The 27972-nt window shown below is 36.1% G+C and overlaps 1 protein-coding gene across 2 annotated transcripts in view; it reads left to right on the plus strand.

Moving 5' to 3' along the window:
• DENND1B (DENN domain containing 1B) overlaps positions 1 to 26103 on the plus strand; it is a 159011-nt gene extending 132908 nt beyond the window's left edge. For both annotated transcript variants that reach the window (XM_040565506.1, XM_040565507.1), the window contains 5 exons: positions 1039 to 1095; positions 1895 to 2005; positions 15807 to 15886; positions 17069 to 17285; positions 18514 to 26103. In XM_040565506.1, the coding sequence (XP_040421440.1) occupies positions 1039 to 1095; positions 1895 to 2005; positions 15807 to 15886; positions 17069 to 17285; positions 18514 to 19071 (1023 nt within the window). In that variant the 3' untranslated portion in view covers positions 19072 to 26103. The remainder of the gene's footprint in view (positions 1 to 1038; positions 1096 to 1894; positions 2006 to 15806; positions 15887 to 17068; positions 17286 to 18513) is intronic.
• The last annotated feature ends 1869 nt before the right edge of the window (positions 26104 to 27972 follow it).

Consider the following 27972-nt stretch of genomic DNA (forward strand, 5'->3'; position numbering starts at 1 on the left):
TGCAAAGTTAAAAGTGGCTCTCAGTTTAGCATCTGCTACATGGCACCCCATTGTGCTGTTATTGAGCTTATAGATGTATGATTTAAGGATCAAAAAGGCGCTCTGACCTCTTGAATCAAGAAAATGATTTTCTTTTTCTGAATTTCCAGGTACAGAAAAACGTACAAAAATAGGTGGTTTCCACGGATTTATGCCCCAACCATATTTTAAAAGGTCCTATTTTCAAGGCAACCTTGAAAACTTTTCTAGCTCTTTGCTATATTAACCATATTCATATAGGAAAAATACCCCTTCTATTAGGCTTAGGGTTTTTTTTGTTTGTTTTTGTTCCCTTCACCACAATATATCCTTTTTTGTTTTTTCCTCTCCATCTCCCTCTCTTCCTCCTTCATTCTTTCTGTTTTCACATAAGTACATGGTATCCTGTATTGATAATTCATTTCTCTATTGAAGAACATTCTTGGCTCTGTTTTCTATGCAACAGTGGTCCTTAGCTGACTGTTTTAATACATACAGAATTGTCCCCTAAATAGCAGCACTATTCTGTTCAGCAACACTGGGCAAAATCTCCATCTGCATATGAAATCACTTCATTTCTCTTAAGATTGATGTTGCCCTGCAAGTTGCCAGACTGGAACACTGTAGCAGTCATCTTGAAAATCTTAACATTTTTCCAACATGCCTTGCTGCTAAAATAGCCTTTCAAATTTAAAGGACCACTTGCAATAAAGAACTGATGTTAAAGACCATTTTTAGCTCATCTTCAGTAATATCAGAGATTTTTTGAGCATATATGTTTTTACAACATTGGCATGCATGTACTGAAAAAACATCTTAGGTATACTGATAAAGCATGAATATATAAAACATACTGACAAAGCACATATGAAATTTGTGATAAATTATTGTCCTTCTTTTTATAGCACCTGGTGTGAAAAAAAAAGAAAAATAAGTGAAATAAGTATGGTATCATAAAGCATGTTCCATGACTACAGCCAGTATTGTACAGAGCTACTTAAGTCTTTTTTAATTTTCTAGGCAAAAAATCACGCAAGGCAAGGAATAAAAGAAGTAAGGAGTAAGTTGAAACACAAGGTATGTAGTACATTTTTTTACTTTCTTACCTTGCTTCATGTATGTTTGAAGCTTATACTTTACAAATCACATGAGATTTGTGTTTTTAATGACTTTTGAAATGTGCTTAGCCCTTTGTTCAACAATACATTTTTCATAACGAGCCCTCTGGCAACTATCTGTCATTCTATGCATCCACTGAATAATCTCTTTATTGTTTGCATATTTTATCATAAAACAACAGAGGTCTTCAAAGATACATTAACAGCATGTATGTTTTCATAAAGTTGATTGCTTTGATATCACAATTGAAGCCTTTGCTTCAAGCTGAGAATTTGAGATGGAAATCTTACAGTGCAATGTATTTCAGAAGGTGTCGTTGTCTGGTTTAGTTTTGTAAGGTATGTGAACAATTGCAGTGTTCAAAAATGAAGACAGTTTCATTTTGCAAAAGGAACATTGCAGAAATATCAGAAAAGGTGTTTTACACATTTTGTAGCTGCATCTCCTGAACATTTTGTTTCCACTTGAGATTTTTCTTTAGGAAGAAAGAAGCATTTTTAAAATATTTTTATGCTATTTTAAGAAAGCTTTCAAAAATACTTCCTAGACATTTGAACAATTCATCTTTTAAATGACAATGTTGATAATTTGGCTCCTTGAAAGGCTAAATTTGATTTTCTTACTACGGATGGTATTTTCATGACAGTAATGGATTGTGGCAAGATAATTTTGCATGCTTTCTGCATGCATAATATAAAGGGTACATTTGCAGATAACGATTATAAATAAAGAAATTTAAATCTGTTTTGTTGCATAGGAGAGTGAGGAAGAGTATGGAACTTGCAGCACTGGTGCAGTACAGAGTGCTTCAGTCTACACATCACATAATGAGAAAAGAGGAAACTCAGAAAAACGAAGACTTGCACAGGTAAGGTCCCAGAAACTTCTGTCCTTATTCATATGATTATGAGTAATTTTTTTTCCAGCTATAGTAATGCATCAGTGAATCTGTTTAAGATTATTTTACTGTCTGTGTTTAAATAGTGTGATTGAAAGGCTATGTTTATAGCAATACTTCTGTCATAGTATACTGCTCAAAAGTAGAAAAAAATGCTATTCATACTTCATCCCTGTTGAGAGGGGGTGAAAAAAAGAGATTTATCAGTATAGATCTGAGATTTAATTTAGGCTTAAATGCTGTTTTTGATAAAGGCTTCTCACAAAAAAATACCTTCTGCTCTATTCACAGATCTGTGTTAAGCTTTTTTTATAAGTTTCTTATAGTTGGACTCATCAATATTGCATTTATAATAAATTGATTTGGCAGTTGCATGGCTGTTAGCCTTGTTCAGATAGTTACGACTTATTAGTTTACTAAGTCATCTAGTTAATACGGTGTCAATCTTTTACCCTTTTGTTCTCTAATCCTTTCTAGTCTTGAACTGCAGTAACAGGTGTAATGTTTCAACTTCGGAAAGTGTTTTAATATCTCTGCATTCATTTTGACAGTTTTATCTCCAAGATATCTATAAAATAGGTTTTGTAATACTTTTTTACTCAACAAATGTCTGCGTATGTGTGTATTTTAATGTGTGGGTATAGATTTTATGTTATATTGTTATTACATTTTTTAATGCATGTAATGGATTTTTATATATGGATTTTTACTGCATATATTTTAGTCAGATACAAAATATAGAAATGCAGTCCAGCTGATGTAGTAGCATTTTTTTTTAACTTTTGATAGTGCAATGGTAACACTGATTTGTGCATGTAATCAATTTAGTTTTGAATTAGTTCAGTTTTATCCCTAAAGTTTTTGAAATGCAGTGTAGAATTGATACAGGTTATCGCGAAATAATGTTGAAATTGTACATTAGGGTTAAGTCGTCATTTTTTGTAGTATTATAAATAACAAAAGGATTTTCTGCTTTAATTATTTAGGCAGTGTTTAGTTTGTACGTGTTTTCATGATCCCTTTAAAGCCAGTGATAAAGTGTTAAGCTATGTGCCCGCAGTGTATTTTTATGTATAGGCAACTGTGGTGCCTCCGTTCTTTCAGGAACTTCTGTACAGCACGTTTTCTTCACTGAGTATCAGAACAGAAGATATCCTTTGCTTTATGTATGACTCTTGAACTGTAATGTTAATAACAGGAATGGGTTCTTAAAATATTACTTCTAATGGATAAGTTATTTTAATATATAGCACACCACACCAAAATATGCAGATTAGTGTAGGTCGATCTACAATTGTATGTATCTGTGTAAACATGTAACACAAATGTACTCTTACAGTCAGTGAATTTCTATAGGCTGCTTTTATTAAGGAAATCTGCAGTAATTTACTAGTATGGTAGTAGTCCTGCCTGCTGCTAAGTACAGGAGTCTAGGGATACAAAAGAATATAATTTACCTCCATGCAATTTAGGATTTCTCTTGAAGGCTTGTTCTGGCACAACAATTAAACTTCTGTATGCTTGTTTGTTTGTATAGTGCTAAATCCCTCAATATTATTCTTGCTGTTTGTATCAGTCATTTTGAAAACAAGACAGAAAGAGTGCGTATAATTCCATAGTTCTGTATGCATTTATACGTATTACACATGCATGTATGTATACACACACATACAGGTATGTACATATATAGCGTTTGTTTACAGGCAAAGCAGCGTAACTAATGGCCCACAATCTAGCTGTGCTGCATCCAGCATGTCCCAGGTCTTCTAAGCTCTCTTCCCAGATGCTACCTGAGCCCAGGCTGGGGGAAGGAGCAGGGTGGTCTCTCCCAGGAACTCTGGTCTTACACCATTTCCTTCCCCTCTCGTTTACACTGTTTTCCTCCTCCCCAAAAGCAAACAAAGCAAAGATTCTCCCAAATAAGTCTGCTGTTGCTTCTCTTATTTATTTTTTTTTCCGTTTAAGTGTTTGAATAAGATAAAATAAATGCAATTTCTTTTATAGTTAGGTGCTGATTTTAAACTTTATGCCCAAATAAAAAATATACGTAGGTATTCACAAGTGCGTAAGAGAGACTGTTTGATTTAGTTCTGAATCTATAGCATAAAACAAGTGAATCTCATTGTTTGCTACTATTCTAAGATTTAATATTTTTCCTGTAACTGTCTGTTGCTGCAGATGAACCTTTCCCCCCAGATTTCTAAAATGGTACCCTTGAGCGTCAGTAACAGTAGTAGTGCTAACCTGGCAATTCATGCACTTTGATAGATATCTAAAATAGGGACTGAGTATTGATTAATTTGCAACATCAATGTATTTGAACCTAAATAAACAACAAACAAAAGAGGGTGCTTTTTAATAATCTTCCTGTTCCAATCTAGAGGCACCTCTGCTCTTTCTCTCTCTTCCATATTATTTTAAAACTTGTAAATATAGAGAATGTTACTACATTTTGTGTCATGTTAGATGCATGTGTTGAGCTATTCATTCTCTAATGCTTGGAAACAATTAAATACTAACTAATAGTTATCTGAGGTACTGTAAAATGTATTTCATTTGAAACATTGTGTATGATACAAAAGTTTCCTTCACTCTAAAACACCATTGTAAAGGTCGGTTTATAAGGGGATTTTGGGGACTGGGGATGTTTGCTTTACAATAGAAAGTGAATCTGCTTTTACCCCAATAAATAGTAGTTTGTATGTGGGTCTGCTAATTAGTACGGTTATTTCCTGTTTTGTTGATGAGGCTTTAATAAATGTCAAGGGTACAGCCATGAAGATCTCCCAATTAGGCTTTGCGTTTGTAAAACCCAGCCCCTTTGCTTTTGTGTAAAGATGACAGTTCCAACTGCAGCCTCAGCCTAACAGGGCTCAAGGGAAAGGATACTTCTCTGGTTTTATTGAAAACAAGGCCAGTTTGGCCCAGGGAGAATACCAGCACTGGTCACAGTGCAGAGCGGTTTTTAACAATGAATATTTACTAAGCTTTATCACTTCTGTCATAGTGGTTTTATTATATTTTCTTTTGCCAGATTGGCAATAGACTTTAAAAAACAAAACAAAACAAAAAAAACAACAGTAAAGCAAAACAAATCATAGCATGTAAAATAGCTGTCAAAATCTAATTGGAGGATAAATAATTCAATGTGTTATTGCAAACTGTAGTGGTCAGCTTGCCCTCCTATAATTTGCATTTTGAAAATCTTTCCTAAAAAAAAAAAAAAGTAAAAATAACATGAGCACACTCATGTGCCTGTGTGCACGCACACTCACATACACACAATTAATCTTTACCTAAGATGAATTGTTCTATCTCTGTAATATTCATTTGAGCTTACTCTTGCTTAGGTTAGCTGTTCTAGGCTTTTTATATGTGTGTGAGCTTAACTATATTGCAAGTCAACATTAACAGATGGATTGCCCTAAGCAAGGGAAAACCACAACAACAAAATCTAGTGAAAGTGGAGGATTGAAGCTTTTTATTGTTAAGCCTTATTAAAACCTTGGCATGTGCACTGCTGTTAACTGTTTCATGTCTAGATCTAATAACAAGTCTGATATATTTTATCTTCTACTTTAATTAGATAGAGAGGATATGATATATAAGAAATTACCAGCTATACATTTTTGAAATAAAAATTAATGCAAGCATGAGGTTGCTTCAACTCTTTTAGCAATATCTTGCCAACAATATTGCTGAGTTCCTTTAACTATTGATGGAGGAGGTATGGTAGTGCATGTATTAGACTACTGAGCATTCAGTTTTTGCATAATCCATTTTAATTCTGTTTTGTTACATACACCCAGGTAATGATTTCTAGGTAGACAAGGACCTAAATGCAGCAGGAGCTCTACAAAATTGCTCAAAATAAATAATTGAAAAGAGAATGTGTCTATTATGAACCTGGTTAGAATGCTGGGAAGATCTGTTTGATTTCATGAATAAGATCTTTGTAATTTTACTGTTACATCGGGTGATAGGGTAGCTTATTAAAAATGGAGCATTTAGGGATGTAAATAGTACTAATGTATTTAGTGGCTAATAAAATATCCTTGCAGATTTGCAGAATGCCAAGTAACAAGTACGAGTTCATTTTATAATGAGTAAGTTAGCAATGCTCCCTTGTCTCTAAGGAAAGGTATGTAATACCTGTACCTTTAGGCATGCACTAGTCTGCAGACGTAGTGGAAACTTGGGCATTTGGATTCGAAGTGTGGATTTACCAGGAATCTCTGTGTGTCACTGCTACTTTAAATGCTTGTATATTGAAGAAGCCAAGTGAGCTACTTTCCATGACTCTGCAGGATTTAAATATAGTGTCTAAAAAGGTTTTAAAAACACTTTTGCATAAAGTAATAAAAGACAAGTTTGTCTGAACTTTTTCCTTAGTATTCCTGAACAGAATTACCTTTCTTAAACAAACAAACAAACAAACCCACACAAATACAGCTCTTACAGTTTTACTGTAGTATGTCATTAACTAGAAAGTATGTAATTTTGCTTGCAGTAGGTATACTTGGCTTCTCTTCAACAAAGAGAGCAAGTGTCAGGGAGGAGGATGTTCTCAGAATAACCTTACCTTCAGGAGTGCCACATTTATCAATGCCCCTACAATGGCCAGCAAAATAAGTGATATAATCATTAGCTACAGAGGGCTTCGAGTAACTGATTACCTCCTAACCTGAAAAAAGGTAGCGAGAGGGAGCTATTCTGAAGATATTTTTTTTTCCGCAAACATAAAAGAGGAGAGAAAATGCTTGTGATAATGCAGTACTGAATATACATATTTTATATCAGGAGACTGAACCCCTTTAAGAAAGTAAGAAAAAAAAAAAAAAAAGGAAAAAAACACACAGAAACCCACAATAATTTCAGAAATATAATAGCTCTGGTTAAGGACCTGTATCTATATTTGGATTCAGACAATCTGCTTGAGATCATATTTATACATAAAGTCCATAGAAAATACTGGTTACATAGCTGGAGGTAACTTTAGCTCTCATTGACTACAATTCTAGAAATTGACAGATTTCATAAATAGGAACAGCTAGTTTTCATGTAGTATACATTTTGTTTATGTGAAATACAGATTTGAAGTAAGCTTCAGTTGATCAGTACGTTCTGTTTCTTCAGCTAATATTATATAATTTGAAAATACTGTAAATATCATTTAGTTTCCTTTAAGTTGGAGAAGAATCTTTTGTCTTGGTGTGTCAAGTGAGATCTCTTCATTCTGCAAAACAGTCAGATTTCCTTTTAATTAAAAATGAAAAACCTAAGCAGCAAAAACTCAAATTGTAGATTACGAGAGTGCCCTCTCGTGGCTCTAACACCTTTCCTCAGTGGTACTATCCTCTGCCATGTATAAACCTTTTTTTTTTATGACAGCAGACCATTTAGAAATCAAGCACTACATCCTCACATTATTGTTATTTTTTTTTTAACTAGAAGATTAGCAGGATTTAATGTAACCTAACTATTTAGGTGCTTTCATGTATCATGCATAATTTTATTTTCAGGAATGCACCCTGCCAAGTAGAGCTATAATTACCACCTTGCTCAAAGCTTCCCCCTCGCAAGATGATAGTAGATACTGCCTCTGAGCAGTGACAGTGACTGATTTTCATTTAGTCAGTGAGCACATTTAAACAAAAAAGAAGCAATAGAGCTTTGTAAAGTGTATTTTGGTGGTTTTGTTAGTATGAGTTTTTTCCTATTCTCTGCCCCAATCTCTCCATGGGTTTAAGTGAAGGAGTATTGCAAGTCTCTGGCAGGATCCTGCCATTCATTTTACACCTGCAAAGTGAAGTAAACCTTGCCTGTCCTTCTTCAAGTTTTGCAATAAGCATCACCTGAGATCTCTCTCCACTAATTACTGATTCCTTTTTTTTCCTTTTTTTTTTTTTTTTTTTCCTTTTAAAGAAGTGTGGAAAGATAGGGTAATGGTCAGGAAATTGGTCTGGATTTTTTTGTTGCCCTTTGTGGTATTTAATGCAACACTTGCTTTTTTCAGGGCAAAATCACCAGCACATCTACCTATGATCTATCGAAGAGAGATATTTAGACAATCAAAAAGTTTGCAGATGCTTTTTCTGGTTATTAGATTTTAGTTCTTTAACTAACAGAAGGGCAGCCTTTCTGAGGTCCTTTCTTCTACAAGCGAGAGGGTCTGACAGAAAAAGGCTGCTTCACAAACAGAATTTATAGACATCTTTGTGTAACAGTGCTATCTTCTGCTTAGTTTGCTGTGTTCCTTCTATATTCCTGAAGAGCAATCATGGGTAGCATTCTGGCTCCACGTAGCAAAGCAGGGAACCAAAAGGTCAGTCCACCTGTGTCCATTCCATATTGCTTTTGCCTTCTGGCCTCAAAGTTTGGAGAGCACAACCTTATGTCTAAAGCTTCAGCTCTGGTACTGTCTGTTCCCTAACCTTTTCTTTCCCTCTCTAATCCTGTAACTGAGTAGGAAGAAAAAAAAAAAAAAGAATAAAGAAGTTCAATTAAAAAATAAAGTTTGCCCTGGGGGCAAAAAGAGGAATCAGTGGAAGGAACAGAAAGAGCCTTTCCTGCAGGGATCTCAGTGTCCCTGAATATGAAAGCTCAGATTAAACCCATCTAATTTTAGACACTGAAATGCCAAAGTTAGTAGCGATGCTTTTTCCACAGTAAGTAGAAAGACAGAGGCATGACCAAAGGGCATTTCAGCCCACCTAGCATCTGGATTGAATCCCAGTGCTGCCCTTTCCCGATGCTTATTATCTCATTTGTCAATAAAGCATCTGAAATTAGCGAAGAGTATGCATATCTGAGTCCCATCCGTGTTCCCAGGTGCCTTGCAGAGAAAGGCCCTCTTTGTTGAACAGAATACCCCTAGTGGCGTCAAACAGGTGGAGGGACTCCTCTTCACTGCCCGATTCCTCTGGCTGCGAGCCTTGGACAGAAATTTATTTAGAGGCAATCTTTCTGTTCCTAAGGCACAATCACTTTTTCTTTGCAAATGTGATTAGTCTGTCGTCATGCTTCGTACAGAGCTTCCTTCCATAGGCTCATCTGTAGCTTTGATGGACAGAGTTCAGCACTGCTCAGGTTTTACCTTCTATAAATTTTGTGATATTTGGTCTTCCGATTAAATTTTGAAGTTCGAAGATATATGATGTTTGTGTTTGTGATCACGTCTGCTTCCTACATTTTACCTTCAGTCACTTGTATTGTTCATTTAACATGTTTGTGTTTTGTTAGTTCTTCCTTTCAGAAAAGTCACACATGATCTGTCATCAGCAATTCCAGCAGGGACCTTGCCATGTGATACTTATGCTGGTGCAAGGATACGATGCACATTTTAATGGAAGTATTGATTTAACCAGTAATCTTGTTTTTTACCTGCTTAGGAATGGTATCAAATAGATAGCATATTCCAGCCATGTAAGCTGGGTTTACGACTCTTCTGAATCACTGAAGTCGCTCTGTGCTCCCAAGCTACATCCCGGTCTCTGGACTTGCATGTTACCTCAGAAACATGCTCCCTTTCCTGTCTTCCACATGCCTTTGTGCATATGGACATCGATTAGTTTTTCCTTTCTTTTTGTGCTTCTCTTATCTTCATCTTCTTACACTGGAAATCTCAGGTGTCATGTTTTAAAGGACTAATGCTTCTGCTTGTTGCCAATGAAAGGAAAGCCAGGCAGCCTTTGGATGCTGCACTCTCCACAGCAAGGATGCTGCATGGCGTGATGCCACAGCGTGTCAGCTGAAAATGACCATTTTTGCTAAGAATAGCCGCTGTGCCATGGAGAAGAATGAGACCGAGCTGGCTACTTGGGAGTGAGACCCAGCTTTAGGCAGAGTGGGGCCTCGGTCTGTTTCAGAGGGGTAGGAGATGGTGCAGGCTTCCTGAGAAAAACAGCTCTGTGATTCTTCAGAGAAAATGAAACTTTATTTGCTGTTTTGGGGAAAAGGAACTATTTCTGAAAAAAAATATGAGCAGAAGCATGATTAATCCATAGAAATCAAAAGCAGTATTACAATATCCTCAAGTATCATCTGTGTTCAGGAGTATAAATGTAGAAGGTTTAGAGTCTGTTAATTTTTCACCACGCTAATTCAGAAAAGAAAGAATTAGAATATGCTTTCCATGACTAGGTACCTCAACAGATTTATCACTCCTATAACGAATCCTACCTCAGCACTGATACTAATGTTTCATTTAACTTTATAGAAGCAGTGGAGGTCTCTGTTATGTCACAGCTTACTTGTAACTTCAGTATGTAAGAGTATGTAACCCATACTCTTATCTATAAATTTCTGGTTGACTGTGTCTTTAAACAGATTTGAGGGATTTCATGCTCTTGTAGGCTCTTTATTGCCACAGACGAGGATTTCTTTCTCTCATTGGGGACCTACTTCGTGGATTTATTTTTCTGCATCATTTTAGTTATCAGGATCTCAGAATCAATGATGCTTTTGTCTCATGGCATATAGTTGTGTATATTTCCAGCTACTCCGTGCTCTTTCAAATGCACCATGTCCATCTAAATTTGTTAAAGCAGGGAAGGCTTCTGTACTAGGAAGGATGGAAGTTGTTTAGTTTGTGCCATATCCTTGAAAAAGGAAAGGCATTGAAGAAGAGAAAGTTTGGTAACTGTACTTCTGTTTTATCTCTGTTTTTCCTCTCTTTCCCTCATCAGTCTTGTCTCTTGTGGAGTGTTAGGTGAAGTGCTTTTCCTGTGATCTCATTATCCATGGCTTTAGTTTTCAGTCCTTAACCGGAAGGAAAGGCAGTGGGTTGTGGTTAACTAGAAAGTTTGATAGTCTGAGATCTTTTGCCTCCCTACTGGAGGTGAAATTGTAATTATGTCTGTGATTGCGTTGCAGAGGATAGATGAAATAAAATACAGAAACGTAAGTAAAAGTGGATGTGTTTATTTTTTTTTCTCATACTGAATGAATTATCTTTAAATTGTTAAGAAAAAGCAAGCAGTACTTCATATATTTAAACCATAGTAGATATTTTTCTTTACTTGAAACTCTATATGTGTTGATATATTGAGTAGCCAGTAAATGTGAAATTATATACGTGCTGCCATTTATCAAAAGATTATTTGTTTCTCACATTGAGGACAATTAATGGCAGCAGCCTTATTAAACTTCCTGCGTTACTGCTGATCAATAAGCACTCATTCCAGGAAGTTATGCTTCTGAAAGGTCTGGTGTTAAATAAAAAGCTGACATTTTAAAGATTGACTTTCATGCCCAATCAAGAGTGTAACCATCTTACATTTAAATCCTTTAGTATTCATGTATTTTGTCTGCATTTTTACGCCGAAGAAGCACATTTTGTGAGGCTACCAATAAGCAGAAAAGAGCAGTTTCAGGACTTACTCTCACTTTGTTTGGTTCTACCCATATTTATACTGTCAGTACCTTTTTTTTTCTTCTTGGTTTCAGTGATCAGAATTTGCCACAATTTTAACAGACCAGTTGCAGAAAGATTTTGGAGTCAGGCAGAAACCAAAGAGGACAGATATGACTCCTCAGTCAAATGCATCACCTTTATTATTGAAATAACATTCAGGATTCAAGGCAGGTTGCCTGCAACCAGTGGAAAACGGAAGATTGCAGTAACAATGCAGTAAGTCATGAGCTTATCAGCTGCAGCCATACAATTCCCCCAGAACATGTGAGTGTCACTTCCAAAGCAAAACAGTACCAACAAGAACCCTCACACTCTGGGGAGCTGGGATGTCTGAACACATCCTTGCTCTGACTGTGGTTGTTCGTCTGCTGTGTTTTACACAACAGCGTAAAACAGTGGTTCAACAGTGGTGTGTGCTGAGCATAAGCTCATTGTGTGATAAATATGTTGAACTCTTCAATATTCTGAGCAAGATGAGAGGTGGGTTCTTGTGATGCCGTGTGCCTGAAGATAAGAAAAATACGAAATGCCTGATTTTGAAATGCCTATATTATGTAAGCCAGACTAGTTGAAAGAAGCAAAACAGTTAAGTAGTTTTTAAGAAGTTTGTTGCTTTAGTTTATAGAAAAAAAACATGACAGCAGTCTATTAAGAATTTATAAAGTTCTGGTGCAACAAGAAAGGAGTATTACAATATCATTTCTCGCAGTAATGAATGGTCTGGTTGTTGTTAGAATGTTGATCAGGAAGGAAGCAGAAATCTGTCCTTTTTTCATAAAATGGTATAAAAGAAGGTTACACACTTCAAAATGCAGAAAAGACAGAAATTAAAAGCTTAAATAACTGCAAACAGCAGGATACGTCAGTAATGGAAGGACTTCTTAAATGACTTTGACAGCTTTTGCAGGTGCATGTACTATGTCACTTTGCCTGGTGGAGCATTGAAAAAGATTTATGGTTCTCCTTTTGCAATTTATTAAGAGTTTCTTTCTTTGTTTTTCTTTCTTTGCAAAGTAGTCTGGACATACCCCTCCCTTGCAGTCATTTTTATTACAGCTCCTAGAGGAAAGTCATCTATTCAAAAACATGTGTTGCTTGTTGTCTCAGTGGCTAACTTGCAGAGCTGTAAACTCTGGAGAATGTTGTTATTTACAGCCAGATATTCCCCCCCCCCCCCCCCCCCCCCCCTTTTTTTTTGGTATAAAAATCCCATTTTATTTGATTTAGTTCTTGAAATTTGTCTTGTGTAATTTTGCACCCCTAAACATTTAAATTGGTAGTAAAAATAGTTTCTCAAAGAGAAGATTCTGACCATCAGCAACTAGAAGTTTTGTGGTGTTTTTTTTTTATGACATGTGCTAAGTTATACTCCTTTGTATGATGTTATTCTTGCTTTCACTAACATGCTTGCATAATACTGTCTGTAGATGCTCCAAGGGGCCACATATGGGGGCCAAAAACTGTTATGCCTGTGGTGTTTACTGACTTTAATTTTATTCAGTTTCTGTTTGTCACAAACCCAATTTTCTGTCTATGGTCTTTGAAACATTATTTATTATGTTAAAAAATCATGGAGTTACCTTGTGAGAATTTATTCCATTGACAGTGTTAACCCATCTGCAGATAAACAAGCATCTCTTTTGTTTTTGTTTTCTGAAATTTCTCCATATTTTTAAGGAACATTCTGTCCTGCAAAATCGTGTCTTTACATTAATAGAAGTAAAAGTGATGGCAGCATCTAATTCAGATGCATATTCCAAGAAAGTGAGACAGAGTTTTGCCCTCCAAGAGTCAGTCAGGATTAGAGCTTTAACGTAAATGAATGTCGCGTCAGTCAGAATTTTCCAGAGGAGGTAGTGTATTACCAGTCTTACAGAAATAAAGTATTTTAATTGCCTAGTGAAGACAAATACTAAAATTTAAATACTGCCCTTGTGGCAGTAATCTCTAAGATAACCGATTAATAGTATCAATTAAGGCAAAATGGTTAACCTTCCCTTTAGTTACATGCAGTGGTGTGATTGATTACAATAATGATGGGAATCACTCAAAGAACTCACAAAACTGGGAAAGAGATTGAATTTGCAAAGGAAATTTAACTTGACTACAGCTACTGAAAGGAATAACTAAAATGCTTTTACTCATCTTGGTGTGGTCTGATTACCAGATAACTATCCTGGCATGAGAGGTGTAGCCACCAAAATGGACAGTGAGCCATCTTCTAATAATTTATTTTCTTCTTGCCAGTTTATGTTGTATTTAATATACCTGTATTATATTCATGAAGAGTCTCCTAATAATTGGATCAGTGTGTTTGAGGTCAGTCTTTTTAATGTCGTTTGTTCTTTTCATAATATTATGGTTTTATGATTTTTACTGTTACTTGCACCTGGGATTTAAGTCCTGCGTTTTTGGTGCTTGATTCCATTAAACATTTCTAAATGTTTATTACATATGTTGATTCTTTGCAATAAAGTAATCATAGTCAAACCATTTCTGTTCAAAGGTTAAAAGTTATTCTTGTTTGGTGCTAACAAATTACAAAATGTTATTTTGTTACATGTCAAGTAAGTCATATCTTGTGATGACATTTATTAAAAGTTGTTTTACTTCATTTGTCTGTAATATTTCCTAAACCTTCCTAGTTTCATATTCAATGAATAGTGCATCATAAATCGGTCCAAACTATCCATTGGGTACTATTTGTTTATTCCACTAAGATCAGCCAATGCAGGAAGTATGTTCTAAAAGGTATTTCTCTCTAAAATACATGAGAAGTATCAATAGTATATTTGTTTCTCTGTGTTCTATCCTATAACTTTTGCTCAGGGTGAAGCTTACTTTGTTTTTTTTTTCCTAGTTTTTAATACTGTAATAATTCTCTTGCTTTCTGTTTTGTTTTTTATTTTTAGCAGTTTTTATTTGGTTTAACACATTAAGAACCATGTTTCATCTTTGTCAACAAAAGATACAGAAAGTGTTATCAAAACTTGGTGCTTTAATTAAAACCTCTCTTGTTGAATGAGAATAACGTGTCAGCCTATAAAAAATGTATATTAGGGCATTCCTGATTGTAATGGGGAAAAAAGGACAGTGTGTCCTGGTACATATAGAACACTGACAACATCTGTAACAGGTGGCATATTGAAATCCTCACAATACAAGATTTCAAAACTTCTTGTAATCTGAAGTTAAGGTCATATTTCTCCTCCATCAGGGGCTTGTTGTAGGCTTAAGCATTTGGTGAACTGCATGATGAGATGTGGGCAGTAACACTTTATATTTACATATGATTTTCTTTAAAGTTAGCTAACGCTGTTTTCCCTTTGCACAAATTCTATCCACGTCTTTAAATTACGGCCAGTTTTCCAAGGCTCAAAATCACTTATGTGGATTAATTGCATCTATAGTTTTTTGTTGCTGTTGTTTTTTAATTAATATTATTTTATTTTTATTTTGGTTTTGGGTGGGGTATTGTTGATACAAAACAAATGTAAGAGATGCATAGACCTTGAGACAGTCATTTGTGAAGCACAAATGGCTAAAATTCCTGACTTAAGTGTTCTGGTTGAGGCAGAGCAGTTGGTGTGCTGCAAATTCGCATGCTATCACAATGAGTACTCACTAACCTGTTCGATCAAATTGTTATTTAGCAAACAAAACCAGGCTGAAGACTTTTACTATACTTGAAAAAGTCTCTATGCAAGCTCCCTTGGGAAGGTCTGAACGTATGCTAACGTTGAGTTAACTGTAATTTACAGTGAATTATCCTGCGCAAAGGCATTCTTAGTGCGCAGTTATCAAGCTGGCATACTATTTACTCTGCCCTTCTGTTTAACAGCCTAGTATAAATGCAGCTATGTAAAGAGACTCTAGGCTTCTTTTGTATTTACTACTTCAAAAATCCATACTGTGCTCAGCAGACCACATTAACCTCAGAACTTTGCAAATATTTCTATCAGAAAATAGTAAAACATAGTGTTTTGTCATTGCAGGAAAGGGTAGGCAGTAGACTTTAGTGATGCTTTACCTCATATAGCCAGCCTTCTGCTAACCAAGGCTTTGCATAAATAATAATGCACTCTATAGGCCATGAGGAAAAATGGTTTTCTAGCCCTAATTGGTGATGCTTGAGGATTTCATGTCCTTTTCTAACAACCTTTAGAAGACTTGATCGATATGTGGCTTTCCTCATCAGGTGCTCAGAAAGTCTTAATGAGTATAGTAGCAGCTAGGTTCCAAATAATTAATGTTGAAATAGTTTTTGTTGTTGTTGTTGTTCTTTTTTGTTTGTTGGTTGGCTTTTTTTAAAAACAAAACAAAACCAAATAATAATGTGAATTTTCTATCCTCCAGACACGTTTCAACCAGCGTCTCAGTAACCAGGATTTTGCCTTGGATGAAGATGATGATGATGAAATGGAGAGAACAAGCAAGTAAGAAGTCTGTTAGGATATATGTGTATGTATGGGAGAAAGGGAAAATAACTAGCATTATTTAGCAAACTTGAGTTCAAGTGACAAATCTTTCTCCTGTCCAGGCTGCTAGCTTGATTCTGAATCTGTAAGATGTCAAGTAGTGTAGGATTAAATCCTCTTTTAAAAGCGGGGCAGGCTATTATGTGTTTTAATTACTTTTAGTGGCTAAGAGAGTTTGATGTAATCCTCAGTCTTCACAGACTCGAGATAAAATGATAAGCTACATACACAAAGAAGCAATGAAATAATATTCATCAACACGGTGGGCAGCGACCTCAGCTAATCTGGTCTTTAGTCTGCTGTTGTGGTCATCACAATGGAAAGTTTTCTCAAGGGTCTAAAAAGAATGATTGCCTTGTGAATTTTATGTGAAGGTCTTACTATGTGTGGATTAAAAGAAAATCTGAAATTGAAACTTAAATTTGTTGAGGCATTCTCTGAATTCAGAAGATGATATTTGATAATGAATATGTGGCTACAAAGCATGAAGGCCATTGAAAGCAAAGTCAAGCAGCCTGATGCAGGAGGAAAATGGGGGCTACAGAAGAGTTCAAAGGATGTGATCAAAACAGTGAGCTATCGAAACAGACTTTATGGTAGTATTCTGATCAGATATAGATAGACTGTTGTAGTGTGGGGGCCAGAGGTAAGATTATTGCAATGAGTGAAAGAGAAAATGATATGAGACAAAAGCACCCATTCTCTTTGTAGATAGGCAGTACTCGGGTAAATCTGCTCATGTGACAGAGGAAGAGTTGCAGTATGAGAAAAAAAAATATATGGCTAGGTCTGCTGGAAAGTTCTATAAATACTGACCTAAATAGAGGGTGTAGACAAGGGAAAAGAGGAGCCAAGTTTGGAATGACTAAAATTTGGAGGGAAGATATGGGAAGTTGTATTAAGGGTGACTTGAAATAATAGTTGTAGTGGTTGGGGAAGAGCAAAGAAGCAGGAATATTAGCTAATAGCTACTACATCTGCATTGGTACTGTACATTTACCTTTAGGTAAAATTGTTGAGCAAAAAGAAAAATGGGGTTCATTTTTAAGTCTTCAAATGTGTTCTGCTACTTACTTTCAGAAGTATCTGTAATAAAATGGCTTTTATGTTCCCATCTGATGCAAAAGTTTTTGTCTTCAGGTTGTCATCAGAAGACAGTGAGGAAGCTTCTGCTTATTTTTATGATAGTGATGATTCTGGTGAAACTGGAGTAACTTCACAGCATCAAGGAGAAATGGATTTGCTTGGAGAGATTCTGGACACGCTGAGCACACACAGTTCAGATCAAGGAAAACTCTCAGGAGCAAAGAGCCTGGATTTCTTTAGGTCAATGGATGACATTGATTACAAGACTACGGTTAGTCTCCTGCTTTTATTTGAAAAACAGTCCCATTCCCTTTATAGTGGAATCCTGCACTTGTGGAATCAACAGCATGAGGACAGATACTATGGAATAGTCTTTAGAATTGCAAGTGTGTCATTCTACTGCTACAAAATAGCACAACCATGCTGGCAACTTCATGATGTATTTTCACCAGCCAAGGGATTGATTACACTTGTGTCACACAAGTCATCTGGGGCACAGTATTTTTCCCTTACAGCATTAACCACATACAGAGTTGTGAATAAAGTGATAATATACTTAATCAGATAGTTTAATACTATATTTAGCTGTTCAGTCTTGTATTCCCTGATCTAGTTATAGTGTTTGTGATATAGTTTACAAGGTATTTCAATTTTTACCTTGCATCATTAAACTAGTCACAGTGATACAGCGATGTTTCTGTCTTAAGTTATGGCATCCACTGCACCTGAAACACGGCTAGAATAGTAATCTAAAGATTTGTAAAAGGGTACCTTGATCCTGTGCAACTTTAGATAGAGTTGCTTGGGACCCAGAGTGTAAGCAAACTTCTTTATGGGTCAGAGCTCTTGCCTACAACTTTAAAAACCCTCACCTGCTGTGACATTAGCTAAAAAGAAGTTGGTGTTTTTGAATTCAGGCATATATCAGCTGTCCAACATTTACTGTTGCTGAAAGGAATCCTATGGTCAAAGATTTGTCACTGGAACAACGATTCTGACACAAATGTTTAAAAAGCTTGTAAAATTTGATATTATGAATGTCACATAGGGGTCACATTAATAAACTGCCCATTTTTGTTTGTTTGGCTAAAAGATTTAATATTGAAAGTTGGTATAATTAATTACTGAAGCAAAGAGGAAATGCCATCTGGTTTCAGTTTTAGTCCAACTCCTTCTCATATTGTGGTACAAAGTAGCAAAGTATGTCTTTGTTCACTGTCAAAAGTGCTTGTGCAAAGACTGAACGGACAGGGGAGCCAGACTCTTTCCTTTGTGCAAAAGGTGATCCCCATGATAAGAGACAAAATATTCTGGCAAGGAAGTAAAAAGAAAACAAAAAAACAAAACAAAACAACAACAACAAAAAACTTGATTTGTAACATTGAAACCCAAAGGGTATATCCATGATTTAGGAACACACAAAATCCATTACAGTATTCTTGTTTCAAAACTGCCATTTTTTCTTGTGACATTAAACATAAACATATTCTTTCTTTCAGAACAAGTCAAATGCACCTAGTGAGAGCAACCTTACCCTGCTCTGCAGCAATGCTAATGATCAAGCAGACTGGAATCTCGGTCAGGATGATAGTGTCCTCCATGGGAAGCAGCTCCCTCCATCACCAAGGAAGCAAGTTTCTTCTGTTGGACATAGAGAATCTCTCTCAAGACTGGAAGAAGAAAGTAGTGAGAAAATCTTTATTACTGACAAGATGGACACCTCTGGTGGTTGCATAACATCCCCATCTCCCGTACAATCAAGCGTCCAGTTTGCTTCTCTAGAAAGTTTCAAGGAAGGCTATTCTTCCTATAAGTATGCAAAGCAGAATGAAACACTAAGCAATACCTCAGAAGATCAGCTCCCAGCAAGTCTTGCTCAACATCCATCCATTCTGGTCCCTTGGGAGAAAGATAGGAAAGAAGGAAATGAAACTCCAGATGAGGGTGGGCTTCTTCAAGAAGTGGTATCTTTATGTAAACTGAGTTCTGCTTTTCACTATGGTTTAAATATTTCAAAGGATAGCTTATCCAGCAATAGCAGTGGAAATAAAACGTAAGAAAACTATTAGAAGATAAACTTGACTCCCAGAAGAAATTTGAAGGGAGGCTACTCAGGACTCCATATAACTCCATGTAACATTTTAACCAAAATATTAAAAAGGAATAAGAGATTTCAATTACAAAAAAAGTAATAATTCTCTTCAGCTGAATATGCATTTTCTGCTACTGGAACATTTGCTTCTATGTTTACCCAGTTCATTTGTTGTCTGTAGTTAGGTCCACAAAATGGAACTAAGTATATAAATGCACTCTTAAATCAGGTACTAGTTAGTCTCTGTGCTAAAAATACAGCAGGTGGATGGTGCTTCGTAGCATTTACTTCCTCTAAGCAGCAGGAAAGGTATCACCTAATAGGTAACCAAGTTTTGAAGGTACTGTAGTAAAACCCATTAAGCAGGAAATGAACCAAACAGTCTAGATTTGTTTGAAATGTACAAATGTTAATGCTTTTAACAAATAATAATTGCCTTAATCTTTTGAGAAAAGATTTATCTTAGAAGATGAATGCAAACGTACAAAACAGCAATAATGATTTTCCATGGCAAGAATTTGCTTCAGCAAAGGCAAGGGATGGGGGGGAGGAAGTCTTTTTAGATTAAGGAATAGCTTGTGAATATAACTTGGAACTTACTGCAAACTAAAACTGTGGCCCTGTCTTCCAGACTTCAAACAGGTAGTGCATGCTTTTCTTTCTTCTGTAAAGTACGTGAAGTGCTGAATTATAATGTGAAGTTTATGAACTTCTGTTTACAACTAAGACACTTTAAAGACATGTTATCCAGTTTCTCTAGGTAGACTATTTCATCTAAAAAATTTCAGAAAGGAACGTGTAAGTGGAATTTATAGATTTCTATTTTTTTTTTTTCTACAGTCTACTAGTATTTGAAAAATTATTTGTGCCTGTTTGGAACTATTTTCTTTTGATTCTTAGAAGCTACCTTTTGAAGGTAGTATGAATTACTGTTACTTAGAAGTCATATTTAGTTAAATTATTAAAGATTAATGACTGGGAATTACTTGTAACACTAGAAAACTGAAATTACTGATTGAGCTTAAGACAGTATATATCCAACTCTCATTTTAGCCAAGTTGAACTTCTAAAAATCTCTTTCCAAAGGCAGTGAAGGAGAATATATGGACTTGTACATTGTATTTAGAACAAGCATTTGTCCTCCTTCTGGCAGCATTCCTGAACAATTTGCATACATAGAGCAACGCTTTCTGTTCCCCTGCCTTTTTTTTTTTTTTTTTAATTTCCCCACACACTTTTCCTTTTTCTGTATCTCCACCTTACCATACATACATTCCTTTCTCCAAAATAGCTCAGGGTAGTAAAGGTGTGAAGTAAGTTTCAGTAGATTATAGTTCTCAGCTTTGAAGGATCTTTTGTGATGCAGTTAGTAGAAGTAACAAATGGGTATAAAATGAACTGTGCCTGAGAATAATGTAATGCTCTTCTATACTGATGCCAGATTTTACTTTTTCATTTTCTTTCCCCTTTTGGCATGAATGTTGAGTCTTAGCCTCAGTGTCGGCCTGAGTGAGCAAATTAACGAGGTCAGGAGTTGGATCAGATTGTGATTTAGTATCTTTATTTTTGGTTGTTTGTAGCAAAGTTTAATATCAGTTGCCATGATGAGATTTATGAATGATTTTTCCTCCTAGCTAGCAAAAATGGAAAGGGTTTTTCTGTTGTTGTTTTCTGGTTTTGGATTGTTTTGTTGGTTTTTTTTTGGTGCTTTCTTACAAGGCAGCTGACTTAAGGGAAAAGATCGATATCATTAGGCAATGTTTGATGCTTTACTGAAGAGATGCAAAGACATCTCTGCAAAAAGGTTCAGCTCTGCATTCCAAAATATTGGTATATCTGCAGACAAGGGAAGAGCCAGTACTTGTCATTGAGGGTAAGCCTGCAGAATTAACTTTTTTAATCAGTGCATTGAAAGTTAAAGTTGTAAAAGTGGAAATCTTAGGGAAGGGTCTGTGTCTGATTAGAGCATGAACGTTCCTGAGGGCATCTGCAATCTACTGCTGGAGAATCTTAGCATTCCTGAGTCAGAGATTTTATGTCCTGAGGTCTGTACTCTATCCCGTGTTTTCCTGTAATGTGTATCAACATGCTATGTAAGGTGGAAGGGGACTTTTTTATTAATATAAAAATGTTATTTGGCAAAATATTTTACACTATCAAAAATCAAAAATAACATAAAAAATATTTAAAATCTTAGCTGTAACCTTTCCAGGTGGGTCAAACTGGATGTCTCAGGTGCTGATATGAGAAAGTGGCAGGGCAACTTCACAGATGCTTGTCAGGAGGTGGTATTAATGTCACATGGAGTGCATTCTTCTCTTTTGCTGGTACTAAATATTACCAAATGTAATTCTTTGAAGTGTGTGTAAGGGAAGATAGAAGACACAAAGGACTGTGTTCTTGTAGCACTTCTCACTTGTTCTCATTCATGTCCTTGCAAAAGCTGACAGGAATTTCAAAGTTTGCCTCTTCTTTTCATCTACATCTGAGACTGTTTCAGGCCACAGTTCTGTCTAAGATCATGTTGTTGTCTTGATTTATTAAAGATAATAAGCAGTATTGATGTCTTATCCAGAAAATAGAATAATTTCAGAAATTATGGCCATCATGCCTTTCAAATCTATCAAACATATAAGTCCAGGAATGCTGCCAGAAAACGGTTTTAAAAATATCAATCTGATAGAATAAATCCTACTGCCTTTACATGAGACTTAGACACTGAATTCCTGTTTTCACATAGATTGTCCCATTCTCACTTCTGTGCAAAAAATATGGAAGCCTTATGAGGCTGCTAATATTCATATAGTTATTATAATGAGCATGAAATTGAAAGTTTAATACCAAAATCTCTCAAAATTGGTGCATCATGGTAATAATTCACTCTTTCATTGAGTGAAAATGCAGGCTGAATAAAAAGTAAATAGCTGAGTTAAAGATGGGAGATAAAATTCAGCTTACAGTTATTCTTTAATTCAGTTGCCATTAAAATGTTATTTACTGTGTTTCTGCCGCATTTTCCTGACTATTTATAAAGCCCATAGTGTTTTCACAGTCATTAAATAGTATGCCTTTTTGGTTTTGAGCCTTGTATATGTTCAAAAATAACTTGGTCTTATACCTGTGTTGAATTTAAATGTAGGTACCTTTTAGGCATGTAATTTTACAGAATCTTTTCCACTTACTATCAGTGATCCTTTAAAAAGGCTTATATTTGTGCCTTACTTAAACATCAGTACCAGTTACCAAATAGATAAAAGTCCAAAATGGTATTTCTGGTTCAACACTGTTCTCCTCTGTCCTCTGATAATATAAAACTGTCTATTGGCTACATATGCAGTATTTTTATTACTACATTGGATTCTATATTAAGATAAATTGTCCAGGTCCAGTACTTTTTCCAAGTTTTATACTTGTATCTCTCTTACTTGTGGAAATTCTTCTCACGTCTTTGAAAACCATCAGCATTTGTCACCAGCTATGGGTGAGAACTGATTTCTGCTCAGTCGGAGCTCCTGTGGTGGTCTTCAGAGGCATCTCTTTTTTTCTATCACATCAAGATCTCAAAAATCTTCCCATTCCTCCTGTTTAAGGGAGAGATACCAGGTTATTCGATTAAGCTTTGGAATCTCTTACATTTAGGAACAGATTTCTGACATAGACAAACTAGGACTTGAATTTAGTATCAAGTTCATTTCACATACGTCTGCCTGAAATGAGCTGTAGTTCTCATTTGATTTGGAGGAAAAAATTAGGGGCAGTAGAAAGATTCCTGGATTGTTCCAATGAGGCAGTGAAGAAGAGCCTGAGAGTCCCCAAGAAGGATGATAACTTTGAGGAAATCCAGATTTTAAGATATTGTTTAATATTCTAGCTTGGTTGTAGTGATTCCAACCCAATCATATAGGTAAAAGGAATATTGTCTGTGTGATTAATCTCCTGTGGGATGCCTGGAATGGATACGTTGTCCCAGTCAAAGCCTTCCCATCCATCCGTATAGAGTTGCACCATTGTGAAAAATGGCACAGATATTTAGGGAAGAACAAAAGAAGGAAGGACCTGGGACACAAAGGTGATCCCTACCCTCTATGCATGCAGAGGGCAGTCTTTGTAGTGAAGGCAATGGTTTGCTCTTCCATCCTGCATATTTGGGGGGTCATGTAACTCCTAAAAATAGACTTGTTCTGAGGGAAAAATGTAGTCGTAGAAGTTCTCATGTACCATTTTGACTGAAACCTTTATTGTCATTTAGCATTTCAGTGATACTGCTGCTGTTTGGTGAGGGGTGGGGTCATCAGAAATACCCGGCACTAGCTGAAGTCCCCTCTCAGGCACTGTAATGCAGACTTCAGTGGGAGTTTTAGACCCGTGCTGGGTGCTTTTCAAAATCCCACCCAATCTGTTAGAGAACTGTTTTGTAGATGTCTTTTCGAGTTTTAGAATGAGCTTGTTATAACGTGTGTTCGTGTAAACTATGTAAAGTTCTAGGCAAAAGAAAAGGTAAGCCAGGTTTTTTGAACAGCTTCTGTTTTTCGACCTACAATCAGTTATACTCAGTCCTACTGAACAATCTTTCTTTGGTGCAGCTGTCTAATCAAATTGCTAGGAGCATCTCAAATCTTTTCTCTATGCATGTAATTTGAAGGAACATTTCATGCAATAAACAAAGTGCCAGCATGAGGCCCTTTTAAATGCATCCCCTGTGAAATACTGCCTGTAATACCCTGTCCAGCAGAAAGGAGCCTCGTAATGCTGACCTCCCTGGCTCTGCAGGGAGAGATCAAGGGTGGTCTTCATTTCCGAGGGAGTTAGTACCTTGTCTCTTGGTGCCAGGCCTCAGTCCAGGTGCTGTGAGACTCCAGCCGGTTTGCTCCCAACAGACTGGAATTTCAGCCTAAGCAAATGTGGCTACTAAAAATTGTGTCCAAGGCAAGCAGCTTCTTTATTGCAAAACTTGGTTTGGTAAAGGGTATCTGTTCCCACAGTGAATCTTTGGAGTGTGAATGTAGAAATGCACCAGCAAAAGCCGTGTGGATGGATATGTGACTTGTATTCAGTAACCTCTTCTTTGCTGCTATTAGACGTGTATGTCTTTGCCAAGCGTTGTTTACCTGCTAACAGAGTCGGGGCTGAACAGAATGTGTCCTTGTTCTCAGCCCAAGGGCATGGGCCACATCTGGTCTAGAATATGTCCTTGTCCCCACATACGGGGGTGAGCCACGTCATGGTCTTTGGGCTGGATGAGAATAAAGGAACAAAAAAGGGATGGTATGGTTTTGTACAAGTTAAACCTGCCTCAATTACCTTTGTGTTGTCTGTTTCATGGTTTCAGTTGGTGGCCAGATGAAAGTACTTGATACAACTTTCCTGGAGGCTGCTAAACTTCTAAGTAGAGATGTCTGAAGAGGCCACAGCTGGCTTAGTCTGAGGGCCACCCACTGCCAGTGTAGGGCTGTCAGCATTTTTCCTGAGTTGGAGTATGAAGCAGGTAGCACAGTTGGAAGTTATTCCAAGGTTTACTGTAGTAAAGGGTACTCAAATTTATTTGTACTATTCCTTAGGTCAATACTAACAACATTAGTATTTAGAATCCAGTAACAGTATTAGCATTTGAAAACTAAGTTGAGTTCAAGTTTTTTATGGTTCTGTGTGAATTGACATTCTGTTTCTGTTAAAAATAAGGGAGCTACTTGTTTTAGGAGGGGAATGTGTTGACTTTCAAATCTTCAGTGAATTTTGTGCAATATTTCTCCTTGTTTCAAAGTAATTTAGTAGTTATAAATGTGCACATCTGCTTTTCAAGCAAATCTTTGAAATGGTATTTTTCAAAAATGTGTAAAATTACATGTAGCATTGAAATATGCTTGTATGATAAAAACACGAAGAATATATTCTAATGAGGCAAATGTATATTTCCAATGACCAGGCATGATTATGGATGTCACATTCTACAGAAATAATAAAGCCTAAGCCAATGTTCACATACAAGTAAGTGATTTTAAATTGAAGATTAAATACTAGAATTTATAATGTTCAATTTATCATTTGATCGTTTGTTTAACATTGGTAAAAATAGGCAAGGAGTTAAGCATCACTTTTCATTACCGCCACCGAGGTGACTGTTCAGGGTGATGACCGTATTGTTAAAAAGAATGTAGTTTGTGACATCCCTAATTATCATAAGTCATTACTTAAAAGATCTACTGATGTTGCCAGTATACTTTTAATTTTTCGTAAATTAATTTCTTTGTATATTGATGTACATTTTGTTTTTACCTTTGGTTTTCCTTGAGACCTTCTTTAAATTAATTTACTTGAATGAGGCAATAAAGCACTGTGGAACAGCTAGTTTTTGTGCAGCCTATGCACAAGCACATCACGTCTGTTAATTCATGATATTTGAGTAGGAAGAAAAAATTTAAAATGCTTACATGGTTAGCAAACTGACAATTTGTTTTCTTTAGATATGTGTCAGATATGATGAGAAATGCCTCAACATGGAACAGACACATTACATATCCCAAAAGTTCTAATTTTTTTTTCACAACATTTCATTAGTGGCCTTTGAAAACAATCTGTTAATATTCTTGTGTCCTTTAACACCTGTAGGAAAGGCATAAAATACAGGACACTTTGAGATTTTATTGATCATTTTATTAATTTTGGAAACAAAGTAACCTAACCAGCACTGTGCTATAACAGGTTTAGAAAATTAGAAATTTAGTTAATCACTGACCTGTAATAAAACTGGAACCAAATCTCAAAATTTAATCCATCCTTTTGCACCCTCTGGACTACTGTTCAAAGTCATCTCAAGAATTGTAATTCAGACCTTAGACTACTATTGGTAGTGCACTGTGTATACGTAGTAAATAAGCAGTGTTTTTTGTTTTGTTTTGTTTTATTTCCAAGTTTGTGGTGTCCATAGAAGTTCTTGGTGAACTCCGCATTACCATAAAGTGCCCAACACTGTATTATAAAATAAAACTTAATATCAAAACTCCTTGGGTGATGTAGGTTCTTGTTTGATGGGTTGACATGAATTTTCATACATGTCAGGCATATGGATTAAAATAATATAAAAATACTGTCATAATTGGAAGTTTTTATCCATTGAATGTTCATTTCAGTTTCTCAAATACAGAGAAAACTGACTGTTTGTTATTAATTGCAGTTTATACAATACAAAAGTTAAATACTGATGTCCTTTGTAATTCCAACAGTATATTAGTATCTTTTAAAAATCTGGTCTGTGATTTGCTCTTCTGAATTAAAAACATTTTGATATGCAGGCAAACTATGGAGGCTGTGATTTTAGTATTGGTATACTCAATCCACGACTGATGAAAGAATTACAAATTACATTCATAGAAAACAATGTGGGGTGTGATATTAACACCTGCTAATAGACTCATACTAGCTTACTCCAGCTAGCAGAATGATACAAGCTGTGAATGCTGGTAGCACAGGGATCTTCGCTGCTTGATAAAGCATCTTTCAGTCATTTTTTCCTGTTGCCAGTAGATGTGCCCACATATTTATTCAGCTCTGAAAGCGGATGGCTGTGACAATGAATTTCTTGTTGTAGGTCCAGTGTATGAGCCAATGGAGGACATTAGGAACAAGGAGAAGCCTTCAATCTTTCTCACGAAAAATAAGTAAGCAGAATGAGTGAGCATGTATGAAGACAATAAATCATTATGTTTCAGGTTAAGTTTGCCCACTTTCCTCAGTTTGCTATCTCAGTGCACTGAGAATGCACTTGCAACTTGCTGTCTACAGGCATTTCAGTTCATTAAATTCTTCCAAACTTGAGCACAGCAAAGGATCGAAAAAGAGCAGGTAATAAGACAAGTTAGTCTAACTTAAGTTGGCAAATTTTACACAGGTGGTACAGCAGGACTCTGTTCCTGTCAATAAAATGATAGCAAATGTCTGTCTATGAAAAATGAATTATTTCAGAGGGCTTTGCTCTAACAGTCACAGTAAGACCCTGAGTATGAACACTGGCATATTATGAAGAGTTGTGGCCATTTGGGGGAAAAAGGCAGCTCCCAAGTACTGTCACGTTTGGGGCTTGTTTAGGAGGAGAAATCATAAACGTTCTTCTTCATTAGTGTTCATCAGCTGCTTGTGCTGCAAAAGCAGCTGAGAATGTTGCTTTTGCAAGATACTTTTACACAATACAGCTGCAGCCATACCTGGATGATAGACAAAGCATTTCATTTTCTTTCCAGAACTCATTGTGTGTTAACTCATGTTCGTAAAAGGAAAAATAACTTTATCAAATTCACGGATTTAGATTTTTATTTGATGTGACAAGTGATAACAACAACAAAAACCTAAGCAATGCCTGAAGTTATGTTGGGGGGTTGCTGGTATTCAGATAAAACAAAGTAGAGTCAGTCTGCAGATTTTCATCAATCAAAAAATAAAAAAAAATGCTAGCAGCTTCTTAAGCTTTAAAACCGCAGAGGTTGTCAATCCTGCTACAAATTCTGTATGAAATATAAACAAGTACTAGTTCTAAAAGCAAAGTTTGTGAACTACATTTGGATTATGCTATGGGCCATATATCATTTCCTTTCCATTGCTCCTATTTCACATTTCTTCTGAAAGTTGAAGGGCCGAGTCCTGATGGCATACTGCTCCACACATTCTCTTTTTCAGGTCTACTTCTTCCCGCAGATAATTGTCACTGAAGTGCTGCAAACAACACTACAGCACAACAGCAAAACCTACCAAGCAATACTGAAAACCAAAGGAAAGACATGAGCTACAATGAATCCATTAAACTCAGACCCTTTTCCTTTCAGTCTCATTATCTATTTTTAATTGTTAAGCCCTGCAAAGTATTCAGTATCATGGA

The sequence above is a fragment of the Cygnus olor genome, chromosome 8 (genome assembly GCF_009769625.2).
Source record: "Cygnus olor isolate bCygOlo1 chromosome 8, bCygOlo1.pri.v2, whole genome shotgun sequence".
Classification (NCBI taxonomy): domain Eukaryota; kingdom Metazoa; phylum Chordata; class Aves; order Anseriformes; family Anatidae; genus Cygnus; species Cygnus olor.